The sequence below is a fragment of the Echinops telfairi genome, unplaced genomic scaffold (assembly GCF_000313985.2).
Source record: "Echinops telfairi isolate 266 unplaced genomic scaffold, ASM31398v2 ScPeMD7_655;HRSCAF=1070, whole genome shotgun sequence".
NCBI classification, from domain to species: domain Eukaryota; kingdom Metazoa; phylum Chordata; class Mammalia; order Afrosoricida; family Tenrecidae; genus Echinops; species Echinops telfairi.
In genome coordinates this window covers 2,824,455-2,847,569 of record NW_022104553.1, presented here as the reverse complement: position 1 = coordinate 2,847,569, position 23,115 = coordinate 2,824,455, and the positions used below count along the sequence as shown (strand labels likewise).

Below are 23,115 nucleotides of genomic sequence, written 5' to 3'. Positions count from 1 at the left end.
GCTTTACACAATTGATGTGTGTATGGATTGGGATAACAGTTGTATGAGCCCCTAATAAAATGCTAAAAAAAAAAAAAAGATTTATAGTCTGGGACCCCCCTATGCAAGATTGCCATGAATTAGAATTAACTCAATGTATAGGCTATCCTATGAATAAAAATTAAAATATATAACTCAAGTGAAATTTTGTTTTCCACAAGTAAATTCTCTAGGCAGTAGTTTTCTTATCTGTAAAGGAGGGAGTTGAATCAGTAATGCTTGCAATCCCTCCCTCTCTATTCTAAAATTCTAACTACCAGAATGCTTTTACTTGGAGATAGTATTAAATAATCTACAAATATACTATCTGTCCCGCGATAAACATGTTTTCAAGTGTGACTACGCTTTTCAACCAAAGTGATAAGAACAATGAACATTGAACAACTGTTAAATGATTAGAATACAGACCCATCAGAGGGATGGCACAATTTTCAAAGCAACTTTGTTTTATTGGGAAATTCAAGTCAATAATGATGGGGCAATAAAATCAGTCAAATTCACTAGATTAAATCTTCGAGAATAATCTTTTTTATTACTTATTATGTAAAACTCAGCTCCTTCAATCACATACCTACTGTATTCTGTTTACTATTACAACAATGAAGTGTGAGTCAAAAGACCTGTTTTCCATCTACTTGCCTAACTTCTTATGTCTCTGGTAGCTGACTTACCCTGTCAGAAGCATAAATGATATCAAATAGCCCAAGAAGGGTGACAGGGATCCCCACAGCTGGGCCATTAACCATCGCAATTAGAGGCTTAGGGAAATCTATAAAACAGCCTACAAAATTCCTATAGAAATAAAAACATAAAAGGCATGTTTAAATTTTACAAAGCAGCATTAACAGATGGCAGACAAGACGAAGGTGAGTCTGAAATAAGCCCTTCTAAGTTTTGAAACCTAAACCAGAGGTGCTTTCTATCTTGTCACCTCTCACACTCTTCACCTGGAACATCATTCGAATAGCCTCAATGGAGGTAGACAGCTGAATCATAAAGGTGTACTTTGGCTTGATTTTGAGTTTTGGGCAATTTGGTCTGTGATGTACAATGGGGGCTGGAGACCCAGCAAGGACAATGAAGAGGAACAGAGAAGCCTTGGGTCTGCTTTTGTCTTTCAAGGACATTTAAGTTGCTTAGGACCCGAAGTCATGAGAGCCACACATTGCTGTATCCAGATGAGAGTTTGCTTAACTGCTCTGCCTCAACAGAAGAGGATTTCATCTACAACTGGGGTCCACTTTCATGTTTCCCAGTCACATCTAAGATTGAGTCGCATAAAGATCAGGCACAGAAGTCCAAGTGAAGGAGTGAGTGTCCACCTCTTAACAGAGGCAGGCAAGAGAAATGTGCTCGATCAACACTTCACAATTCATAATGTGTACACCAAAACTAAACTCACTGCCACGGAGTTGATGTGGACTCATATAGCGACCCCATGGGGCAGGCTAGCCCTGCCCTTGCGGGTTTCTAAGACAGTACCTCTTCATGAGAGTAGAAAACCTCATCTTTTTCCCCTGGAGCTGCTGACCTGGTGGTTGCTCAGCTAAATAGCAATGGAATGAACAAGAGTGAGCCCTCTGAAATTGGAACAAATGTTAATCTTACCTCAGTAAAATGGCAGCATTTTGGGCGCTTTTCTCTATATCATCCTGGAGACTATCAGTGAAGTTGTTCAGATCATTACCACTACTGTAATAGTCACCATTTCCTGTGAAAATAAAATCTACAAATTCACCAATCATTCATAAAACTATCACGGAGTATCTACTATGTGCTAGGCTCCATGCTACTGAACTCATTGCCATTGAGTAGTTTCTGATTCATGGTGCCTTGTGTGTTTCAGAGTAGCACTCAGTTCTCAATGACTCATGGAAGTAGATTGCAAAACTTTTCTTCCATGGTGGCACTGGCTGGATTTGAACCATCAACCTTTCAGTCAGTAGTTAAGTGCAAACTGTTTATTCCACCCAGGTACCTAAACTCTAGTACAAACCCATTGCCATCAAGCCTATTCTGACTCAGAGAGAAACTATCAGTTCCATGGTAGTGCCTGGCAAAATATGAACCAGTTATGGTTCTTGCTCTAATTCACAGACTAGTGTGTAAGTAGGATGCAGACCTGGAAACATAGCATGTAAATAATGCAACTATTAGGGTGCTATGATGAAGAGGAATGTAATGTAATGACAGTATGCAGCAGGGGGGTTGGTTACATTAGGGAATTAAGGGACGAACTTTTCAGGGAAAGGACAACTGAACTATGTGAAGGACTGGCACAAGTTACCCATAAGTGGTGGCAAGAATCATTCCATGCAGAGAAAAAAGTATGTGCAAAACTCCGTGGAGGGAGGTGATTGAAGTACATATGACAAGCTGAAAGACATGCCACTGGGTCTGGTGCAGAATATGCCAGGGGAGGAGCCTATGGTAGGAAGAGGACAAGTGGCGTGGTCCAAGCAAGACTCGTGGGACACTCTGACCTTATCCTAAGCACTGGAGAGTCATTAGTCGTGTGTGTGTGTGTGTGTGTGTGTGTGTGTGTGTGTGTGTGTTTAATTATACATAACAATGACCACTTTAAAAATGTTCAGTTCAGTGAGTTTTGTAAATACCTGTGAAAGTATAACAAGATTTAGAACATGTATATGTCATCCTAGAGAGCTCTCTTATGGCCCTTCCCAGTCAGACCTCACTCCCAACCTGTCCAAGAGCAATCACTTTCTGACTTCTAGCATCATAGGTAAATACAATATTTACAATTTTGTATCTGGCTTATTTTGCTGACTTATGTTCTTAAGATTTACCCAAGTGTATATCAGGTGTTCATTCATTTTTAATACTAAGTAGTACTGAAGTTGTCAAGGATTTTGTCTTGCTCCGATCCATAATCAATGCTCATGGAAACCACTTAAGAGAGTAGAAGATGCTTTGCATTGGGTAAATCTACGGCACAGACCTCTTTACAGTGTTGAAAAACAAAGATGTTACTTTGAGGAATATGGTGTGGCCGCCCTAAGCCATGGTGTTTTCAATTGCTTTAGTCATGTGAAAGTTGGACAGTGAATGTAAGGAAGTCAAAAGAATAATCTACATATTTGTATTACGGTGGTGTCAAAGAAGATTGAAAGTACCATGCACTGCCAAAACAGCTAACAAATCTGTCTTAGAAGAAGTACAGTCAGAATGCTCCTTAGGTTAAAAAAAAAAAATGCTCTTTAGAAACAAGAATGGTGAGACTTTGTGTCTAGTTCAAGACATTTCTATTAGCTCCAATATTCAAAAGATACCCTTCTAGATTTCAAAGATATCCATCTATTACAAAGATATTTTCCTCTAAAAGTTTTATGTTTCTAGGTTTTATGTTGATGTTAATGATACATTTTAAATTAGTTTCTGTGTAAGAGGTTAAATGGTGTGTTAGACAGGGTTCTGTCGAGAGATAAAACCAAATTGCTGATAATTTAATATAGTTATAAAGATAATTAAATATATAACAAGAAATGAACTGTTAAATCATATACAGATAAATATATAATACAAGAAATGAACAGGTAAATTATAAAGCACTACAAATGGCTCAGTGCAACTCACAATCCCGTGAGAGAGAGTTGTGAGAGACTGGCAGTCCTTCAAGTCTAGTCTCCTGCCAGATCTTCCTCTATTTATAGAGAGAGCTAGGCTATGTCAGCACAGCAGTCAATCACAAGGCAGGTCACCAACTACCAGCCAGGTCACCAACCACCAGTCCCCAGCTCCAGAGATGTCTTAAAGGGACCTCAACTTACAGCGACACAGTCCACAGGCTAGGCGTTCCACAGGGAGTGTAGCCTTTAAATTGAGGCGCAGAACAAGCAAGGATGCCGCACACTGGTCCGATGATCAAAGAGTGAGAGACAAGAAAGACGAGGCTCACCAAGCCATTTATCTCTCTGCCCTTCAGTTAATCCACCTTGTGTTTATCGGCCAGGCTGGCACAATAAACTATCTCAAATGGGATGAAAGTTAAGTATTTTCTCCCATAAGGGTATTTTAGCTTCTCCAGCACCATTTGCAAAAAACACTCTTCTGTTCCCATTGAATTATTTTGGTGCCATTGAATAATTTTATATGGGAGAAAAATAAGGTTTTTTATTTAGGAAAATATTGGACTGAGCATAGGAAAAGAGGAAGGCAGAGGGGATGAACAGAGATTAGATTAAAGCCTACTTCAGTTTAGATAAGAGTTTGGTGTTCTGGAGTTAATAGAGGAGGAAAAAAAAAGATGAATTCTAGAGATACTCAATAACTGTCATTGAGTTGACGCCGACTCACAGAGACCCTGTAAGACTTCTGTGCGTTTTCAAGACTTAACTCTTTACGAGTAGAAAGCCTCATGCTTCTCTCAGGAGTGGCTGGTGGTTTTCAACAGCCGACTTTGTAATTAGCAGCCCAACTCATAACTACACAGCCACCATGGCTCATCTTTAAATACTAGGGGGCTTCAAAAAGTTTAAAGAAAAATGAGCTGAAAAGATAATGGAATTTTTCCACTTGAAGTTTTTGAAGCCCCTGCATATTGAAAAAGTAAAATGGACTCGACATTGGATGTGAGGGAGAGGCAAAAGCCAATAATAAATGTTGGGATTCTGGTCTGTATGACAGGATAGATGTGGAGCCAGTCACTGTGATGGGGGAATACTGAAAAAAGGCCCAGCAAGATGCGTGGAGCGGTCAAGGAGAAGTGAACAGGCGCATGAATACACCAGCATGGAGCTTTCTAGAGGGTCCTGGACTGGAGACAAAGCATGAAGAGCCCTGGCAGACACTAAGTTGAAGCTGTAGGCAAATACAATGTTATCTAGGAAGAGAAGACGGGGTGAGAAGAGAAGAGTGCTGAGGGTTAGGCCTTCAAGAACATTTCTACTGCTGGCCAGGTGGAGGAATACAGAAGGAGTAACTGGTTATGGGGGCAGTGTCACTGGAGCGCAGGGAAATGAGGTTCTATCCCAAAGGAGTGCTCTGGAAAGTGAGAGAAAGGTCAGTGGACAAATAGCGAAATGAAACTAGCTTGAGCCAGACTGAAGTGGGTCCAAGGACAAGTTTCAAAAGACAGGATTTGAGGTATTGAGAAACAAAGGGCACTACTTGTTTGAATGTTCCTAAAATTTGTTCTACAAAATGTTCCTATGTTATCGCTTCTCGGCCTTTAGGCTAAGATCAAGTGTAGTATCAAAATGTTCCTATGCTTCTACAAGAAGCAAATGTGCCATACAATTTTTTCCCTAACTGCATGAACAAAACTTAAAAAAAAAAAAAGCACTCAACATAGGAAAAAAAAAAGCGCGGAATTATTTTGTGGAGGTAGGCTAAAAAAAAGACCTGATAGTCAAAAGAAAGAAAAGTGGTCTGGGAGAGTTATTGAGAAAAACGAATGAGAAAACCAAATCTATTGAAGAAATGAGGATTCCCTGGGAAGCAGCATGAAGAGATATTATTAAAAAATCACCAGACTTGGAATTCAGGACTGAGATCACGGAGGAAAATACGTGGAACACAACATAATTGAAAAGAACTAAGAGAAAATGGTAGAGAAGAGTGCTAGCAGACCAGACATTTCATTTCCAGAATTAAGACCTCTTTTGAACAGAACAATTGAAATACAAATTTCAAAAATATCCTCTAAGACAAATTTTCTGAAGGCCACAGCAAGCAGTTTGAAAAGGTAGGCATTTGCTAGGGGAAAAGTGTTAAAGCATGATCACAACAAGGAAAAGGAAGGAAGGGAGAAGGCAGGAGGGTCAGTTTTATGGTGGGGGGAGGAGGCGGGCGATAAAAACTCGAAAATTCCCTGTCTTTGAGTCAATTCTGACTCACCTTGTAGGACAGGGCAGAACTGCTTCTGGCCATTTTGTAAAGCAGCTAAAAAGAAAGGTTAGTGTTGGCCTCAAGCTTCTACACACCCATTCTATGGTAGAAGATAAGGAAGCAATACTTAAGAGCCCATATGCTTAGAAGTCTTAGATGTCAGGTGATATACCATGTTAACTTCTTAGTTTCTCTTAGGAGAAATCAATAAATACTGTCCAAAGGTACTAATACACAGTAGAAATATATATGTGTAACCCATGAATAGAATTATTAAAAGTAGTAAAAATATCCAAATAATTAGAAACAAATCATACATAAAATAGAACAAGAAAAATACAGACTATGAAGTAAAAAAAATCACAGAAGAAACATTTTAAATAGAAAGCACATAAGATGGCAGAACTAAAACCTTATATGCCATGAAGACAAATCTAAACAAGATAAATGCACCTTTATAAGAAAAACTCAGAGTAGATCAAAGTGTAAAACCTAGCATGATGCTATGTAAGACATAACCCAAAAATATACTTTAGAAAAGGTATAACATTAAAAGGATGGTTCAAGACATGCTGGAAAGTACAAGCAACACAGATAGGTGTTGTCACATTCATACCCGGCATAGTTAAATTCAAGGCAGCATTTAATGAGATAAGATGGGCATTTTATCATAAAGGATAAATCCCATAATGAAGGCTTATCATAAATCTTTTTAGTGCCAATAAGACAAATATTCACTTTAAGAACAGGAGAAATTGACAAGATTACAACAGTAATAACCCAACACAAACCTACCACCAGGGAGTCAATTCCAAGTGTATACTGCAGAGTAAACACCCACCCCCCCTTTAAGTTTGCAAGGGTGTAAAGTTTTACAGAAACAGACTGCCTCATCTTTCTCTTGTGGAGTTATTAATGGGCTTGAACCACTGACCTTTTGGTTGGTAGCCCAATGCTTAGCCCACTATGCCACAAGAGCTCCCTCTGATTCTAATGAAACCAAACCCACTGCCATAGAGTGACTCTATGCAACCCTTCTGACTCAAAGCAACCCTTTAAGACAGAATAGAGCTGGTTCCTTAGAGATTCCAAGACTGTAAAATTTTCTGGGGGCAGGCAGCCTTGTCTTTCTTCCATGGAGTGGCTGATGGACTGGAACCTCTAATCTTTCAGAAGCAACCCAATTCACCCACTTCCTCACCCAGGCTCCATTAATTCCGTTTTTTCAGTTCAAGGTAGATTAGGAGAAAAAAGAGAAACTGAGGCATCCAAATAAGTTTGACGAGAAAGGGAAGTCTAATAAATATATATTTAACTCTACACTCTAAAAATTAGGGAATGAACTTCCTTTTGAAGTGCTCTGAGATACTATAAAAATCTAGGCATTTTTCAATTCTCTATTTTCAATGTTTCCCTCTCTCTCTCCCTCTCTCTCTCTCTCTATATATATATATATATATTTAATTGCAGAGTTTAGAAATTTGATCATTTCTGATTAGAATAAAACTAAGAATTAATAATAGAAATGAACCCTCACCCCTCAAAATACCCCTTCAACTTTCTGGAAATTAAAAGAACTATCATTGTTAAGAAATAACATGTATTTGGCTGGTAGCTTAAAGACATAAGACATTCATCCAAAGATATTCATTGTCATGTCATTTCATCTATATATCCATCAACAGAAGAATGATGAAACAAATTATGGAATTTAAAACTTACTACTATATAAGAGTGAAAAGAATGATTCAGGATACAGACTGATAATAATATTTTTAGATGTCTCAAAGAAAAGGTGAGAAGAATACGTACTATATCCCTCCAGTTCTGTTAATAAAAGTGGGAGGAAACAAATCAACACATACAACACCCCCACCCCCAAACGTTTTTGGAATGCTTCAAGGAAAACGTTTCTAAGGAGTCGGTCTGGGGTTCCAGGGATTTAGTAAAGTTTAGTTGTTTGTATTCTTTCATATTCTTTTGGACTTTTTCTCTGCCCAAACATTTATTTATGTTACACCTTTAGTTAAAAACAAACAAAACCTTAAATAATTACAAAGAAACCTCTCTCTCGAACCAATTGCCACTTCCAAACTTTACTGTTCTTGTTATTATTTGCTTCGTTCTCTTGAATTAGCTGAGTATTAAAAGGTTCTGCCTCCTCTCTCGTCCATGCCTACCCTCCTTTCCCACATTTAATTGGCCAGTGAATCTGGCTTTCATTTTTGTTATTAAAAGCAATTTGATGTCTCTATGCAATATACATAATTATATAAGTTTTAATGAAAATCAAAAGAAAATAAAATCACTCAGGATTCTGCCATACAAAAAAAAAAAAAAAAAGCATAGCCGTAACATTGATCTTGTGCCCGCTGTGTTCCACGCACTGTCTCTGCCCTCAGCATGCATTATCTCATACAGCCATCTCAACTAGGCAATGGGTTAGATACAGGGGTCCTCAAACTTTTTAAACAGGGGGCCAGTTCACTGTCCCTCAGACCCGTTAGTAGGCCGGACTATAGTTTAAAAAAAAACACAACAAAATGAACAAATTCCTATGCACACTGCACATATTTTATTTTGAAGTAAAAAAACAAACAGGGCAAAAACACCTGGCGGGCCAGATAAATGTCCTTGGCGGGCCGCATGTGGCCAAGGACATTTATCCGGCCCGCCAGGTGTTTTTGCCCTGTTTGAGGACGCCTGATACAGTTTTTCCTATTGAGGAAGCAATTAGGTTATGAGGGAGGGATTTACACTCGAGGAAACCTGAATCTTGAACCTGAGCTTTAACCAGTATGCTTCCAAGTCACATTTCTTCCAAATTCATTTCTACGTCTTCATCAGTCCTGATCCATTGGCACACGTAATATTTCCCAGTTGTAACCAAATATAGTGATTCAAATATAGTTTTTATTTTTATAAAATTCTACTGAAGCATTTTCTATATTGCTGGTCTCTATAATTATATACTTTAACCCTATAACGCCGGAATTTTCAATTTCAGGAAAAATTTTTTGTTTATATTCTTTACTTTCATAGTTATCAATATATTAATTAAATTAATTATATTAATTAAATGTTACGAAAATGTCATGCTCGGTGTTATAGGGTTAATGCTTGTACAATATATGTTCTAGCTCTAGTGGGTATTCTATGGTTTGCTTCATGAATAATGTAAGCACATTAAAAACGTTTTAGCATGTTCACAATTACAAGTAATGCTACAAAGATTCATTTTTTTTGCATAAAGCCTTTCCCTTTTTGGGGATAGTTTCCTTAAAACAAACCCCCCACAATGGGATTCTTGGGCCAAAGGATATAAATATTTTAAATATATTCATATTTTCTTTAGTTACTTACATTTTTGAGGAGCTCTCATGGTATAGTGGTTATGCATTGGGCTGTGATCCTCTCGGTCAGCAGTTCAAAACCACCAGCTTCTCCACAAGATGAGGCTTTCTACTCCTTTAAAGCATTTTGGTCTCAGAAACCCCCAGGGGAAGTTCTACTCTGTTCTACAGGGTCACCATGAGTTGGAATTGACTTGATGATAGTGAGCTTGGTTTATTTACATATTTCTTATTTTCTTAAAAAAATTTTATGTTCCTCAGTTTATTCTGGAAACTATCTCTATTTATTATATATTCAAATACATATGAGATTACAGTGATCTCAAAGTATACAGAAATTATCCATATTCTCCTACACATTTATTAAATGCTAAAGAAGGAACTTATTAACCTATCAATATTTACAGAATTTCATATCATAGGGCTCTCCTAACTTTTAAAAGTATTTATCCCTCGCGCTAAGTCAATTTTTATACAATTAAAGTTTCAGAGACAAAGTGATTCAAATAGGAGCAAAAGAGCTGGCTTAAGAAAAAATCTAGACAAAAATGAAGTATCATAGGTGCTAAAGATTATTTCCATTTATATGTACTATTTTCTTAACATAAATGTGTACCCTAAGAGAGGGTATAAATTAAAATACATCTCACCTAGACAGTGGGCTCCTATGGTTGGGGAATATTATTCAATAAAAGGCCCTGGGACAAAAAGATGAGAGGTAATATCTAAGTAGAGGATGCTTGTCCTACATGAACTTACTGCCATTGAATCAATTCTGACTCTTCTCAACCCTACAGGACAGGATAGAACTGTCCCTGTGTATAAATTTCTGAGATTTTAACTCTTTATGGGAGTAGGAAGCCCCATTTTTCTCCCTTCATTAGCATACTCATCTAACTTATTGGAGAAGTCGAGCAGACTATTTAAAAGGCTCAATTGGCCTAGTTGTTGGCCTGGACCTTAAAGTGATGTTTTATTTTATTATCTTTAACATCATGATTAAGCATATCAGTGAAGGCAGTCCTTAGATTTATACCTGCCAAATAACAACCCTGCTACAAAACACACACAAAACTTTCAATTCTGTTATTTTGCTTATAATGAAGGCAAAGTGTGCATCTGAGTCGAACCGTGCTTTATAAAATTTTCAAGGGCTGATTTTTTAGAAGCAGACTGCCAGACATTTCTTCCAATGTACTTCCGGGAAGGCTTCAGTTGAGTGTGATTATGGTTTGCACCACCCAAGGACTCCAAAACTTTGTTAAAATCAGGTATATTTCAGATTTTTAAAAAAATTTAGATTTTTGGTACCTTCTAATTTTAATTTGCACTCATATATATGGTTATTAACAAGGTTATACTTTTCCTTGTTTGTTTAATCCCTGCACCTTTTCATAGAAATTGTTTATTCATTTTAAATCCATTGCCAATGAGTTGATTCCCACTCATATCAACATTACAAAGGGATTACGAGGCTGTAAATTTTTATGGAAATAGTCTCATCTTTTGCCCTTGGAGCAGCAGGTGGTTTTGAACCACTGACCTTATGGTTAGCAGTCCAATGCTTAGTCCGTCAACGTTACCGGGCTCCTTTACTCACTCATTTATCTAGATCTCAGTACTTTCCTTACCAATTTTTATCTGTGTTTTATGTTATAAATATATCAACCTTTTATCATAGTTTTTTCTTATTTATGAACTAGAGTCCCTCTAAACTGGAAAATATCTTAAGGATTTCAAATCCCTACTTTGTTAAAACACTCTGCCCCTGGCTCTCAAATGGAAATATAATTAAGAAATGAGAAAATGTCTTACCTGTTATCACGGTTATGGCTGAGTCATCTTTGCCTGCTGCTTCAAGTGCAGCCATGAGCTCTTGATACATCTGTATAAATGGGGAAGATGAGGAATCTGAAAACGACAGCTGAAACCCAATGGGTTCACTAAACGCCAGTCCGTTCTATGCAAACTGCCAAATATTTATGTTGTATTTTAATAGCCAAAACTATGGAAAGCTACATCGGAAGGAATTTTCATTCCTCTTATCATTATTTGGTACATATTATGTATGTGGCACTATTGGGGGATATACCCACTGAGTTCTGGGAGCTAAGAAAACATTATAATGTGGAAATGTGGGGAGGGGGGGAAGAAAAGGACAAAGTAGGGGGAACTCAGAGAAGATTGCTAAGACTAGCCTATGAAGTGTAGGTCAGGAGGTAGTCAGAACTTTCCATTTAAGTGATATCCAGTTTCCCTGAAAATAAGACAGTGTCTTGTATTCATTTTTGCTCCCAAAGATGCGCTAGGTCTTATTTTCAGAGGATGTCTTATTTTTCCATGAGGAAGAATACGGTACACATTTATTGTTTTATTAAAAGAGGCCTCGCACTTCCTGTCTGCTCTGGCTGCGCTGTGGCCAACAGTGAGCTGCATGGCGGCGCTCGCCGCTATGGTCCAGAGTCCAGAGTTACGGTAGCTTTGCGGGGGCCTTATTTTCAGGCAGGTCTTATTTTCGGGGGGGATGCCTTATATTTCAGTGAGAGGCAAAACTGTAAGTAGGTCTTATTTTGGGGGGATGGCTTACTTTTGGGGAAACAGGGTATGTCAGTTGTGAGGACATGAAAGAGTAGGCGAGTTTCAGGAAGTCTAGGAAATCTTGATGAGTGCTAAAATAGTGCTATTCCCAAGACACTGTGATGGTACACAAAGAAAATGGACCTAGCACTTTAAATCATCAATATCTCTAAAAATCTTAACTCTGTCACTTACTAACTTCTGCTTAAAGTAGGTAGTTCCTACCTTCTATGAGATTTCGGCATGTAAAAGAATGGTAAAGGTTGATAATGTGGACAATGCATAAACAGACTTTACATAATGTATGAATAAGGGTTAGGAAATAATCCTACTATTATTAGAGTTAGGGTGATGTAGCACAAGAAGATGCCTCGCAAGAGCCAGGATTAGGTATTGAATATATTAGTGCTTTTAGTTAGGATTCCAAGCTTATTAAGTATGTGAACTTGAGCAAGTTACTACTGAATCTTTCTAATGATTTTATTATCAAATAATGGTAACAATAAACTCCTTGTAAAAAGTACTGACACTTCCTAGGAACTCTATGAGAAATAGTCATTATTATTATTATCATCATGCCTCTATAGGAATGAATCAGGGAAAAGGGAAATAAAAGTTTTAAGGCTCAAATGCATTACTAATTGAGTGGCACATATCCAACTTTAGGGAATTATTATTTAAGATTATTTAAATTCATATGTTCTTTTTAGGACTGCCTGGGTGGCACAAACACTTAAGCCTTTACCTACTATCCCAAAGGTGGGCAGTTTGAACCCACTCAGAAGCACCTGGGAAGAAAGGCCCGGTGATCTGCTTCCAAGAGGTCACAGTCTTGTCAACCCGGTGCAGAAGGGTTCCATTGTAAACACACGGAGCTGCTACAAGTTGGAATCCACTCCTGGCCAATTAGTCGGGTGGTATATTCTACTACAATACAGATTAGATATTCAATGGACACACTTCTTGTTCTCAGCTGCTGCTGGGTCTGTCCTTTTGACTTTTAATCCCACTTCAGTACCAAGCATTCAGCTCTGGGTTAGAGTGGCTATTTTGTTATCATTCCTTGTTCAATAGCATACTTGTTTCAAGCAGGGGTGGGTGACAATCTGTATAACCTTGAGTCCTATTCTCTTTTCTATTTGTATAGATACAAACACAAACTGTGAGCAGAAATATACGCACTCTGAAATCTTAATGGCATGAACCTGCTGCTTCTGGGAAGATGCTATGACAGGTTTGTCAACCTTGGAGGGTCTCTATGTCTTTTGATATCAGCAAATAGTTCATATATATTCATTGAATTTACTTTGCTTTCATTATTAGGGAAGTCATTCTGTAGATGCACACCCACTTGAGGCTCACCAATTCTAAACACTGAAAGTTTACCTCTGCTATAGAAGAAGCGGCCATAATTACTAATCTTTATGCACAACCAAAGAAGAGATATCACAAAAACAGGCATACTGCAGAAATGACAATTTCTAAATACAACAGAGAAGAGAAGCACAACAAAGTTCCAGGGAGGGTGGACAGTACCTGGTGATTGAGTGCGTTTTTTTTGGTGGGGCGGTTAAACATTATTTTTGTGATGCCGTCTTCGGAGGTTACCACAAGGGTGTCATATCCAGCCTGCTTCCTGCCGGCACCAGGTTTCCCTGGACTGGAGGGTTCGGATGCACTTAAATTGGACACCAACTCCACATAGTTCTGCCTGGCGGTTTCCTGAAGAAAACATGTAAAAGAGCTCCTAGCCATGGTTAACAAACAAGCCACCCAGAGAAACGTGTTAACCTAAAAAGCACCTTGCAAGGAAGAGAGAGTACACAGAAGTACATCAAGATTTTGAAGGTTCCACTTAAGAGTGACCTGACCATAAACAACACTCGTTTTTCTTAGGGTAAGTACAGCAAGTAAAATAAAAGCACAAGGAATGCAAATTCACCTTGGAGAGATTGCCAAGAGCATTCCACGAGTCCCATTTGGCCTTATTGATAAAATCAAACATTCCTGGTTTGGGCATGTTACAAGGTCCTTCAGTCGCCTGAGAAAAGGAGAGGAAAGGTGAATGATCAAATGTCCATTGGAGTCTTGTGTACTTAAGGTCAATACAGTCCACAGTTCACAAGGAACCCTGATGGTCATCTCCCCCTCCCCAAAAACCTTCCACAGGGCACACCAGGCAATCTGGCTTTCTCTCTGCCTCTCTCTCAGGTTGTTGCTAAAAATACATAAATAATAGGAAAGAGCTAGGGAAGCAAAAAGCTACATATAAACACTACAAATTATTATTTACAATTTGCATATAGACATTAATTTTTTCTTGGTGTCTTGGTTTTAGTCCTGTTCCTGGGTTATTTGTAGTGTTGATTCAGAAAATTACATAGACTTTATCAGCTCTGGTTTCTTAGATATGGCGTTCCACTATATTATAAGCTATTCAGTTATACTAATCTGTCATCCTAGTTTTAAAAAAGAATTCAGATTCACAAAATACAAGGTTAAGACAAAAGAGTTAAGAAATACCTGAAAAAGGATTGGGTATTAAGGGACTTCTATGGTGGCTACTTGAGCTGCCAATCATAACATCAGTGGTTCAAACCCACCAGTCACTCTGCAGCGTTTAAAACAGTGGTTCTCAACCTTCCTAATGCCGTGACCCTTTAATATGGTTCCTCATGTTGTGGTGACCCCTAACCATAAAATTATTTTCGTTGCTACTTCATAACTGTCATTTTGCTACTGTTATGAATCGGGCAACCCCTGTAAAAGGGTCGTTCGACCCCCAAAGGGGCCACAACGCACAGGTTGAGAGCCGCTGCTTTAAAATATATAAAGGTTTGGAAACCCAAAGGGGCAATTCTTCTCTGTCCTATAGGTTCACTATGAGTTTGAGTGTATTAGACAGCAATGGGCTTTTCTTTTAGGTATGGAAGGCTGTGCATTATGGACAGACATGACAAGTTGTATACTGGGAGGCTTGAGAAGAGTGGAAAATAAAGAAAATGTAAAAGACACACATATATGGAAGGGATGAGGGAAATTTAGAGACTGTCAAAAATGAAAGACTTTATAGCACTTTTCATAAATCGAGATCTAAAATGTTCTTCTTCAAATTGCACAGCAAACATTCAGATCCCATTTTTAATAGGCAGAACTGAGTAATTCATTTAAATATTTTAGAAGTGAGGCTAACTCCAAGCTTCTTTATATGAAAAATTCGAACTTTTCTTTTTCTTTGGCATCTAAAAAGACTAAAATAAATTTTATTTATATGAAAACATACGAGTCCGAATACCTCAACAGCAGTGCACACCTAACTCCCCATGTCTATCAACTATCTCACCATCTGATGCTTCATTGACAGTTTACAAAACAAGGCGATTCTCGGATGGTGCGAGTGGGCGACGTCCAGCTGGCAGCGAGCAGTGCAGAGGGGAGAAGCCAGAGGCAGGTGGCTGCGGTGGGTCACGTGCGTGTCAATGTAACGGGGCCATAGGCAAATATCGGGCAGCCATGGATCGATGCAGCCGTACTGCAGGGCCAGTCCCACCAGAGAGCATCTTGCTAAGCTAAGCGAGATGGGTGTACTGATTGCCATGGGAATGACAACAGCGACGCCTGAAGACAGCATTTAATTTATAGTCAGTTGACTTCTTTCTGAAAAGGGTGTCCTGTAGTACTGAGGGCTGAGACGTCGGAGACGCTGGGACAAGTGACGGTGGCTCTCTCAGGAAGGTGGCTTTAAACAGGCCCCGTGCTTCAGTCAGGGAAACAATGCAGCTTTCTGCATCTTTCACCTACACCACGTTCGTAAACCGTCGGACGTGCTCGGCTCGGTGACCTGGCTTGCAGTGATTTTAGTCCAGTAACAGCAGGAGGCAGATGTGCCCCTCTGGGCGAGCGTGTATGCTCATCGCCCTCTTTTTTTTTTTTTTCATTATATGAAAATTTTTTTAAATCATTAGGGGCTCATACAACTCATCTCAATCCATACACACATCAATTGTGGAAAGCGCATTTGTACATTCATTGCCCTCATCATTCTCAAAACATTTCCTCTCCACTTAAGCCCCGGCATTAGGTCATTTTTCCCCTCCCTCCCTCGTGAGCCCTTGATCATTTATAAATTATTATTTTGTCATATCTTGCCCTGTCCGACGTCTCCCTTCACCCACTTTTCTGTTGTCTGTCCCCCAGGGAGGAGGTCACATATAGTTCCTTGTAATCGGTTCCCTCTTTCCAACTCATTCTCCCTCTACCCTCCCAGTATCACCACTCACACCTCTGGTCTGTAGGGATCATCCGCCCTGGATTCCCTGGATTTCCAGTTCCTATCTGTACCAGTGTACATCCTCTGGTCTAGCCAGACTTGCAAGGTAGAATTCATATCATGATAGTGGGAGTGGGGAGGAAACATTTAGGAACTAGAGGAAAGTCGTATTTTTAATCGTTGCTACATTGCCCCCCTTGCCCCCTGACTGGCTCGTCTCCTCCCCGAGCCCCCTCTGCAAGGGGGTATGGTGCACACGGTCTGTAAAAAGCACAGCAGAGGTGTGGGTTTAGACTTGTGAAAGTAAAACGCTATCAGAACTGCTGCTTCAGCAGACAGCTACCTTTCCTCAGGCTCGTTTCAGTGAGGAGTCCCCTCTTCCTCCAACAGGAATTCGGTTTCAGTGAGGTGGCCCAAGTCCCAATTCAGGGCACTGGCTCTCTGGGAAGGCTTTCCCTGAGGCAGCTCTGTAGGAAGAAGATCCTGGTCTCCCAGCTGGTTTCTGGGTTCCATGGAGATCTACATCAGGCCCGGCATCAATCCTCCCCATCTCTGCTCTGCTTAATTTCTCTCCACCGTTCTACCGTGGCTTGGGTGAAAGTTTCCGGAGTGAGTAATTTTCCATTGACAGTTTACACACAATTCGTATCATGACGTGAATGGCAGTCCCTCAATGTCACAGCACTCAGCCCCTTCCTCCCTGGTCTCCCCATTTCCCTCTGCGCATGGTCCCTGCCCCTGCCTGCCTTCTGAGCCGAGTTTCTGGGCAAGTGCTGCCTTTTGAGTCTGGTCTGGCTGGCTGACCCAATTCTGTTCACTTCCTAGGTCTGCTGTTTGTCTGAACGGTGAGCTTTGCTGGGCGGGTTCAGGGTGAGGGCTTGAATGTTGCCTAAGGCCGGCATTTCCCTCCGGGGCTCCATCAAGCTCTACCAGGCCAGCCTGCTGCTCTTCATCGTGGATTTGAGTTGTGTTCTCATTTTTTCCTGCTCAGTTTGGACCCTTCTACTGTGACCCTGATCAGAGTGGTCAGTGGCTAGTTCTGTCTCTGAGGCTTCTCCCTGGGGCTGCTGCTTTGGGTATTTGTGAATGGCATAGCCATCTACTCAGCGCTAGAAGCAGAATGAGGTCAAGGACCCAGGGCTGCAAATCTTTTCATGTTGATGACAGTAATGTAAATCTCTTACACAAGCGGTCAGAACACTGGGATTGTAAACTGGGAAGAGAACATCGAATCCAGTTTGGGGGTGGGGATTAAGAAGCCATAACTCCCCCAAAGATGTGAAGGAAACCTCAGAAGACCCAGGCCTGATTCTGCTGTGCAAAAGAGCTAAAACGACTCCCTGGGAGGTGGTACACAGGCTAATCTTTCAGGGCTAACCCTGCAGTTTAATGTCATGTCTGGCAAACAGAAAGTCCCACCAACCAAAAGATCAGGGGTTCTAGAATCAACTTATGACCAAGAGGGTCGATGGATAATATTCTCTAAAATGACACCAATGTCTCTAAAGTGAACCAGAGACGTATATGAACCATAGACATATGCACGGATTTGGGGCTTGCACATAATTGCAGCCCTGGTCTAAGAGCAATCAGTTCTTATGAGAGGGCCGGGCTCGATGCTCGGCTGCGTGAAACAATTACTGAAAAGACGGGTGCCACAGCAAAGTGTGGGGAAGAAGCCAGATGCAGCCTGGCTAGGAGAAGGAACAGCACGAAAGGAAAAGGAAAAGGGCTCCCTCTCGGAGGAAGATCTCAGGAAAAAGATTTGTCTGTGCCCTGCAACTTCCAAAAGCCAGGACTTCTACCCAGTCTGCTCTGTTTCTACAGTGCTGGGTGCCAAGCACACAACACGAGAGCTTGTGGGATAAACGAATCACGGGATGGGCGAAATCATTTTAGTCATTTCCAGCACGCAACAGACAGAACAAACACTTCCAGATGAATGAACGGACGCAAACACTTGATCCTTCTGGCTCACATCCGTCAGTGACACCATGGCATGTCTACAACACCAGGCAAGGCAATCACTCTGCGATCCCTGCAGTCACATGTCCTGCTCCCCGGAGCTCAGCTCCAAACCGGGGCAGCCGAGGCCCTCCCCAGGGAAACCCACGTGTGCGGGGCCTGGCCTTGCTTCAAGCCCAGGCACGAGGGCCTGGCCGAGCTTTATGACTGGCTTTCTCCTTTCTCGGCTGGCAGACTTTCCCAGATGGGCTCCTTGATGTGTTCTGGCAACTGTTCCAGTTTTGTCTTTGTGACTTCCATGGCGAGCCCTTCGGGGAGGCTGCGCTGGATGTACTCCAAGTACACATCGGCTGTCCTTCCAGTTCGATGCTCCTGCTCAAAACGCCTGCAGTGTTCTCATTTTGTCCTGGACACTGTGCTTCTTGGAAATACGGACTGATTTGAGAAGAGCCAATTGCTCAGTTTTCCTTGGCGGTTCATGTACCTTCACAGAGGTGCCAAGTTCTTTAGCAGCGAGCACAGCAAAAAACTCCGAACTGTCCAACACAGCCTTATCATGGGCTTTGACTGACACGGACAGGCGCTGACAGAACGTGTCTGGCTCCTCAGAAATGGCTATCGTGGGCTTGGTCACATCCTTGGGGAGCTCAACATGTAGGATGGAACACTGTACCCACTCCCTGTTGGTGAGGAGAAAGCCTCCGGTTCTGGCTGGGCTCCTGGGACAGGTGGCAGGCAGACAAGCTCCTGGAGCCCTGCCAAAGGCACCAACCCACGACCCCCAGAGCTGCTTGCCATTTTGTCGCCCGCTCCCCCTAACTTTTCTTTTAAGAGTTTCTGTGCCCAGGTAAAGAAGTTGTGCCATTTTATAACAAGATTGGAACATTTTAATTTTAATAAAAGAGTGAACTCTGACAGACCCATCCCTGTGGGGGGAGGTCAGATGTGCAGGCATTTCCCCCTTTGAAGGCAATCAGTTGCCAGACTGCTGTCTCATCCCACCACAGGGGTGGGCCTGCTCCCTGCCTCTGGGGACAATGGACAGGCTCCTGTAGGAGGAGTTTTCACCCTACTGATAATGTTCCTATGGAGACCCAGAGACCACCCTCTCATTACTGGGTACCCTATAGTGTAACCCCTCCCTGTGACATATGTCTCTACCTGTAATTAGTGGGCTGGCTTGCCCTCAAAAGGTATATAGGCATGGGTCAGCAATATAGGCGGGAACTTCTTGGACCCCTCAGAGTCTGACCTCCCTGACTCTCTTCCCCCTCTCCCTTGTTGCCTTACCCTCCTTCCCTTCCCCCTCTCTCCACGTGGACCACCAAGCTGGGCTGAGGTGAGCAACGTTGCCATGTAACGTGTCTGACTATATTATTGTAATATCTCTCATGCTCTCAATGACTTTAATACAATGCTTATATATCTCAACCGTACAATTGTGTATTACTAAACCCAGAAGTAGTATTACTGAATCCGACTAGTAGTAATAGGAATATTAGCGGTGGGGGCTGGCCCCCCACCCCTCCCTCAGCGTCATTTTTTAAAATTTAATACTACACACCCCTCATCCCAGCTTTTGTGTTTCAGAACATTTGAATCTCTGTTTAGTGTACCAAACTCACTACTGGTTAGTCGATTATAACTCATAACAATGCTTTTGGGGTGAGCAGAACTTCTCTGGTGGATTTCTAAGGCTGAAAATCTTCATGGGAGCAAAAAGTCTTATTTTTCTCTTGCAGCGTGACTGGTGGGTTCATATAGCTGATCTTTTGGTTAGCAGTCAAACGTACAACCCACTACACCACTAGGGCTCCTTATTTATTGTACAGTAACTCTTATTTCTGGCTCTTTAAAAAGAACAAACTGGAGCTGCCTGCTATTTAGTTCCTGATAAAGGTAAAGGGAGACCAAAAAAAAAACCAAAATCATGTCATTGGGTCAATTGTGATTCATGGCAACTCTATAAGGCCTGCCCCTGTGAATTTCCAAGACTGTAACACTTTATGGGGGCAGAAAGTCTCCTCTTGGGGAAAATCCCAAGTTCATGTAACTTGCACTGTTTAAATATATTTTTTGATCAAAGGACACCATGTTAAATATAACCTGATCTAAATATTTAGTACAAACACAAATTATTTTAAATACAGCCAGCATATATCAAAAGATAAAACAGCTGGGGTCTTAAAGGCTTGAAGGTAAACAAGCGGCCATTTAGCTCAGAAGCAACAAAGCCCACATGGAAGAAGCACACTAGCCTGCACGATCATGCGGTGTTGAAGGGATCAGGTATCAGGCATCATCAGAACAAAAAATCATATCATATTGAATGAGGGGGAGTGCGGAGTGGAGACCCGAAGCCCATTTGTAGGCCACTGGACATCCCCTTACAGAAGGGTCTCGGGGAGGAGACGAGCCAGTCAGGGTGCAGGTAGCAACGATGAAACATACAACTTTCCTCTAGTTCTTAAATGCTTCCTCCCTCCACTATCATTATCTCCATTCTACCTTACACATCTGGCTGGACCAGAGGATGCACACTGGTACAGATCGGAACTGGAAACACAGGGAATCAGGGCGGATGATCCCTTCAGGACCAGTGGTGTGAGTGGCGATACTGGGAGGGTAAAGGAAGGGTAGATTGGAAAGGGGAAACCCATTACAAGGATCTACATATAACCTCCTTCCTGGGGGACAGACAACAGAAAAGTGGGTGAATGGAGTCGTCGGACAGGGCAAGGTATGACAAAATAATAATTTATAAATTACCAAGGGTTCATGATGGAGGGGGGAGCAGGGAGGGAGGGGAAAAATGAGCTGATACCAGGGGTTTAGGTGGAGAGCAAATGTTTTGAGAATGATGAGGGCAATGAATGTACAAATATGCTTTACACAATTGATGTATGTATGGATTGTGAGAAGTTGTATGAGCCCCTAATAAAACAATTAAAAAAAAAAGAAGTGTGGAAGGGGGTCAGGGAAGCTAGTAATGGAAGCAAAACAACTAGAATGGGAAAAATGAGAATATTGGACAGCATGGAAAGTGTAACCAATATCAGTGGGCAATATGTCTAGCAATTGTTAAATGGGAACCAAATTTTCTGTGTAAAAATTCAATAAAGTATTATAAACTAAAAATAAAATAAAATAAAGCCAGCATGCAATTCCTCTATTTCAGCTACCTCATACTACATTAAAATATCCTGATTTTTTATGGGCAAGCAGAGTGAAGAGTGGTATAAAGCATATGTCTGTATCTCAAAAACTAGAGCTGAGAGGGGAAAGCCGGTGCCAGTTTAGAATCAGCAGGTCAAACATGCCAGAGACACGTCCAACATTTGAAGCACCAAATGTCTGTTGGCCAGTAACGAGTTCTTCAAACAGTTTACAACGGTCTCGACAGATACATCTACACAGTGTTACAAGAGAAGGGTTTGGGGACGTTATGGGACTCTAATCGTGTAATTCTAACTTAATTTTAAGTTATTTAGTTTTTGGTTAATAATCACATTTCCATACATAATCAGGCAGACAATCATCATGATAAATTGGCAACGGTGAGAAAGAGATGGTGGAAACACCATTCATTCAAGAGTAGGCTAGACAACAAACTGTAGCGGAGGCAGACATAGTAGGAACGACATGGGCCCGTATGAAACTTCACTGAGTGGAAATGCGAATAGCAACTCACTTTTGTTTCAGGTAGACAGAGTGGGTATTTTACAATAAAATATCCCAGTTGAAGATTATGTGGATGGCACTTTAAAGCTCAATTCAAAAAAAAAACATTTGGGGTAAACTAAGGTCCCTCTGGGGCAAACAACAACATTCCTTTCACGTACTGCATTCCAGGTGTGCAGAGATCAGCGCCTAGAAGCTCCAGGCAAAATCGACCTCTCTTTGGGAAAGATAAATTCTTCTATACATAATTATATGACATAAAACAAGCACAGGAAGAGAACACAAACAGGCATCCAGAGGGTATATTTCCTCTTCATCCTGCGGTTTCTGGACATTGAAGCTTTGACTTTGTTTTTCACATTTTATTATAAAAATCTTTAAATATACACAAAAGTAGATCATTATATAATGAATCACTAATGCCTATCACCCAAATTTAAAAACTATCACGTTCTGTCACACTTGTTTCATTTATTTTCTTTCTTTACCACTTAATAACAAACTCTGCTCTTTCACCCCTATATACTCAATCTACATTTCTAAATTGTTTCAACCAGTTCTTTGTAACTATATTATATACAATAATTCCTAGTGATCATCTAAAACCCAGTGCATATTCAAATGCTCCCAATTGTCTCAAAAGATTTTTAAAAATTGACTTATTCTAATCAAGATGCACATAAAGTCTACATGATTTTTCCCCCGACTGAAATACATGAATTACTAACTTACACAATTGTCCTATCTTTTAAGTGTCTTTACTCTGGAATGATCAAATATAGGACAACTCTCACGCGTCTGCTCTTCAGAACAAAGACAACAGTACAAATCCAAAGCAGGAGGTAGCTTAAAAAAACTTCATGGAAAAAGTCTTTTCATACATTTTTTTCACTGAATTTTTTGCATGCAGCCACTTCATATAAAAGCTGGAGTTTAGTAAAACATACAGTATATCTATTTGAAGAGTCATCTACTCAAAATGTCTCTTCATCAGATCTTTGACATTTACCTGCTTATACAGTGCGTAGAGCTTTAGCTTCACTTCATTTCCTGGTTCGTTCTTCAAGCGTTTCACCTGATTCACTGCCATCTCAAAGTCCTTCTGACTGCCGCCCATTGCTATTCTGCTCATGTGCAGCTGAAGTACTGGGAAGCTAATGACTTGCAGAGGACTACAGACACACACAGACAGACAGAAATCAACACTCTGCACTGCTGATTGTTCCTGACTCTTACAGATTAAAATGCTGTGTCAGTATCACGACTTCCTCTACACTTGCCTCAGCAAGCTAGCTGCAACTGGTTAGTGGCTTCCAAATAATTTCTAGGAAAAAAAAAATCAATACAGAAGCAAACGGAAGGAACTTTAGAATAAGAAAAAGA

General features: G+C 40.7%; 2 protein-coding genes and 1 pseudogene across 2 annotated transcripts in view; 1 reads left to right on the top strand and 2 right to left on the bottom strand.

Moving 5' to 3' along the window:
- Positions 1-23,115, bottom strand: part of ECI2 (enoyl-CoA delta isomerase 2) — a 28,842-nt gene that overhangs the window by 4,235 nt on the left and 1,492 nt on the right. The window contains exons 2-7 of the mRNA XM_004711646.2: positions 22,742-22,904; positions 13,759-13,857; positions 13,353-13,538; positions 11,055-11,124; positions 1,648-1,750; positions 711-831 (exon numbers count right to left, since the gene is read on the bottom strand). Coding sequence (XP_004711703.2) covers positions 711-831; positions 1,648-1,750; positions 11,055-11,124; positions 13,353-13,538; positions 13,759-13,857; positions 22,742-22,904 — 742 coding nt within the window. The remainder of the gene's footprint in view (positions 1-710; positions 832-1,647; positions 1,751-11,054; positions 11,125-13,352; positions 13,539-13,758; positions 13,858-22,741; positions 22,905-23,115) is intronic.
- On the top strand, positions 5,213-5,313 carry LOC115870451 (annotated as a pseudogene).
- On the bottom strand, positions 17,790-18,916 carry MRPS10 (mitochondrial ribosomal protein S10). The gene is given in 2 exon segments (XM_013006974.2): positions 17,790-18,439; positions 18,441-18,916. Coding segments are annotated over 2 exon segments (663 nt in total). The 3' UTR covers positions 17,790-18,252.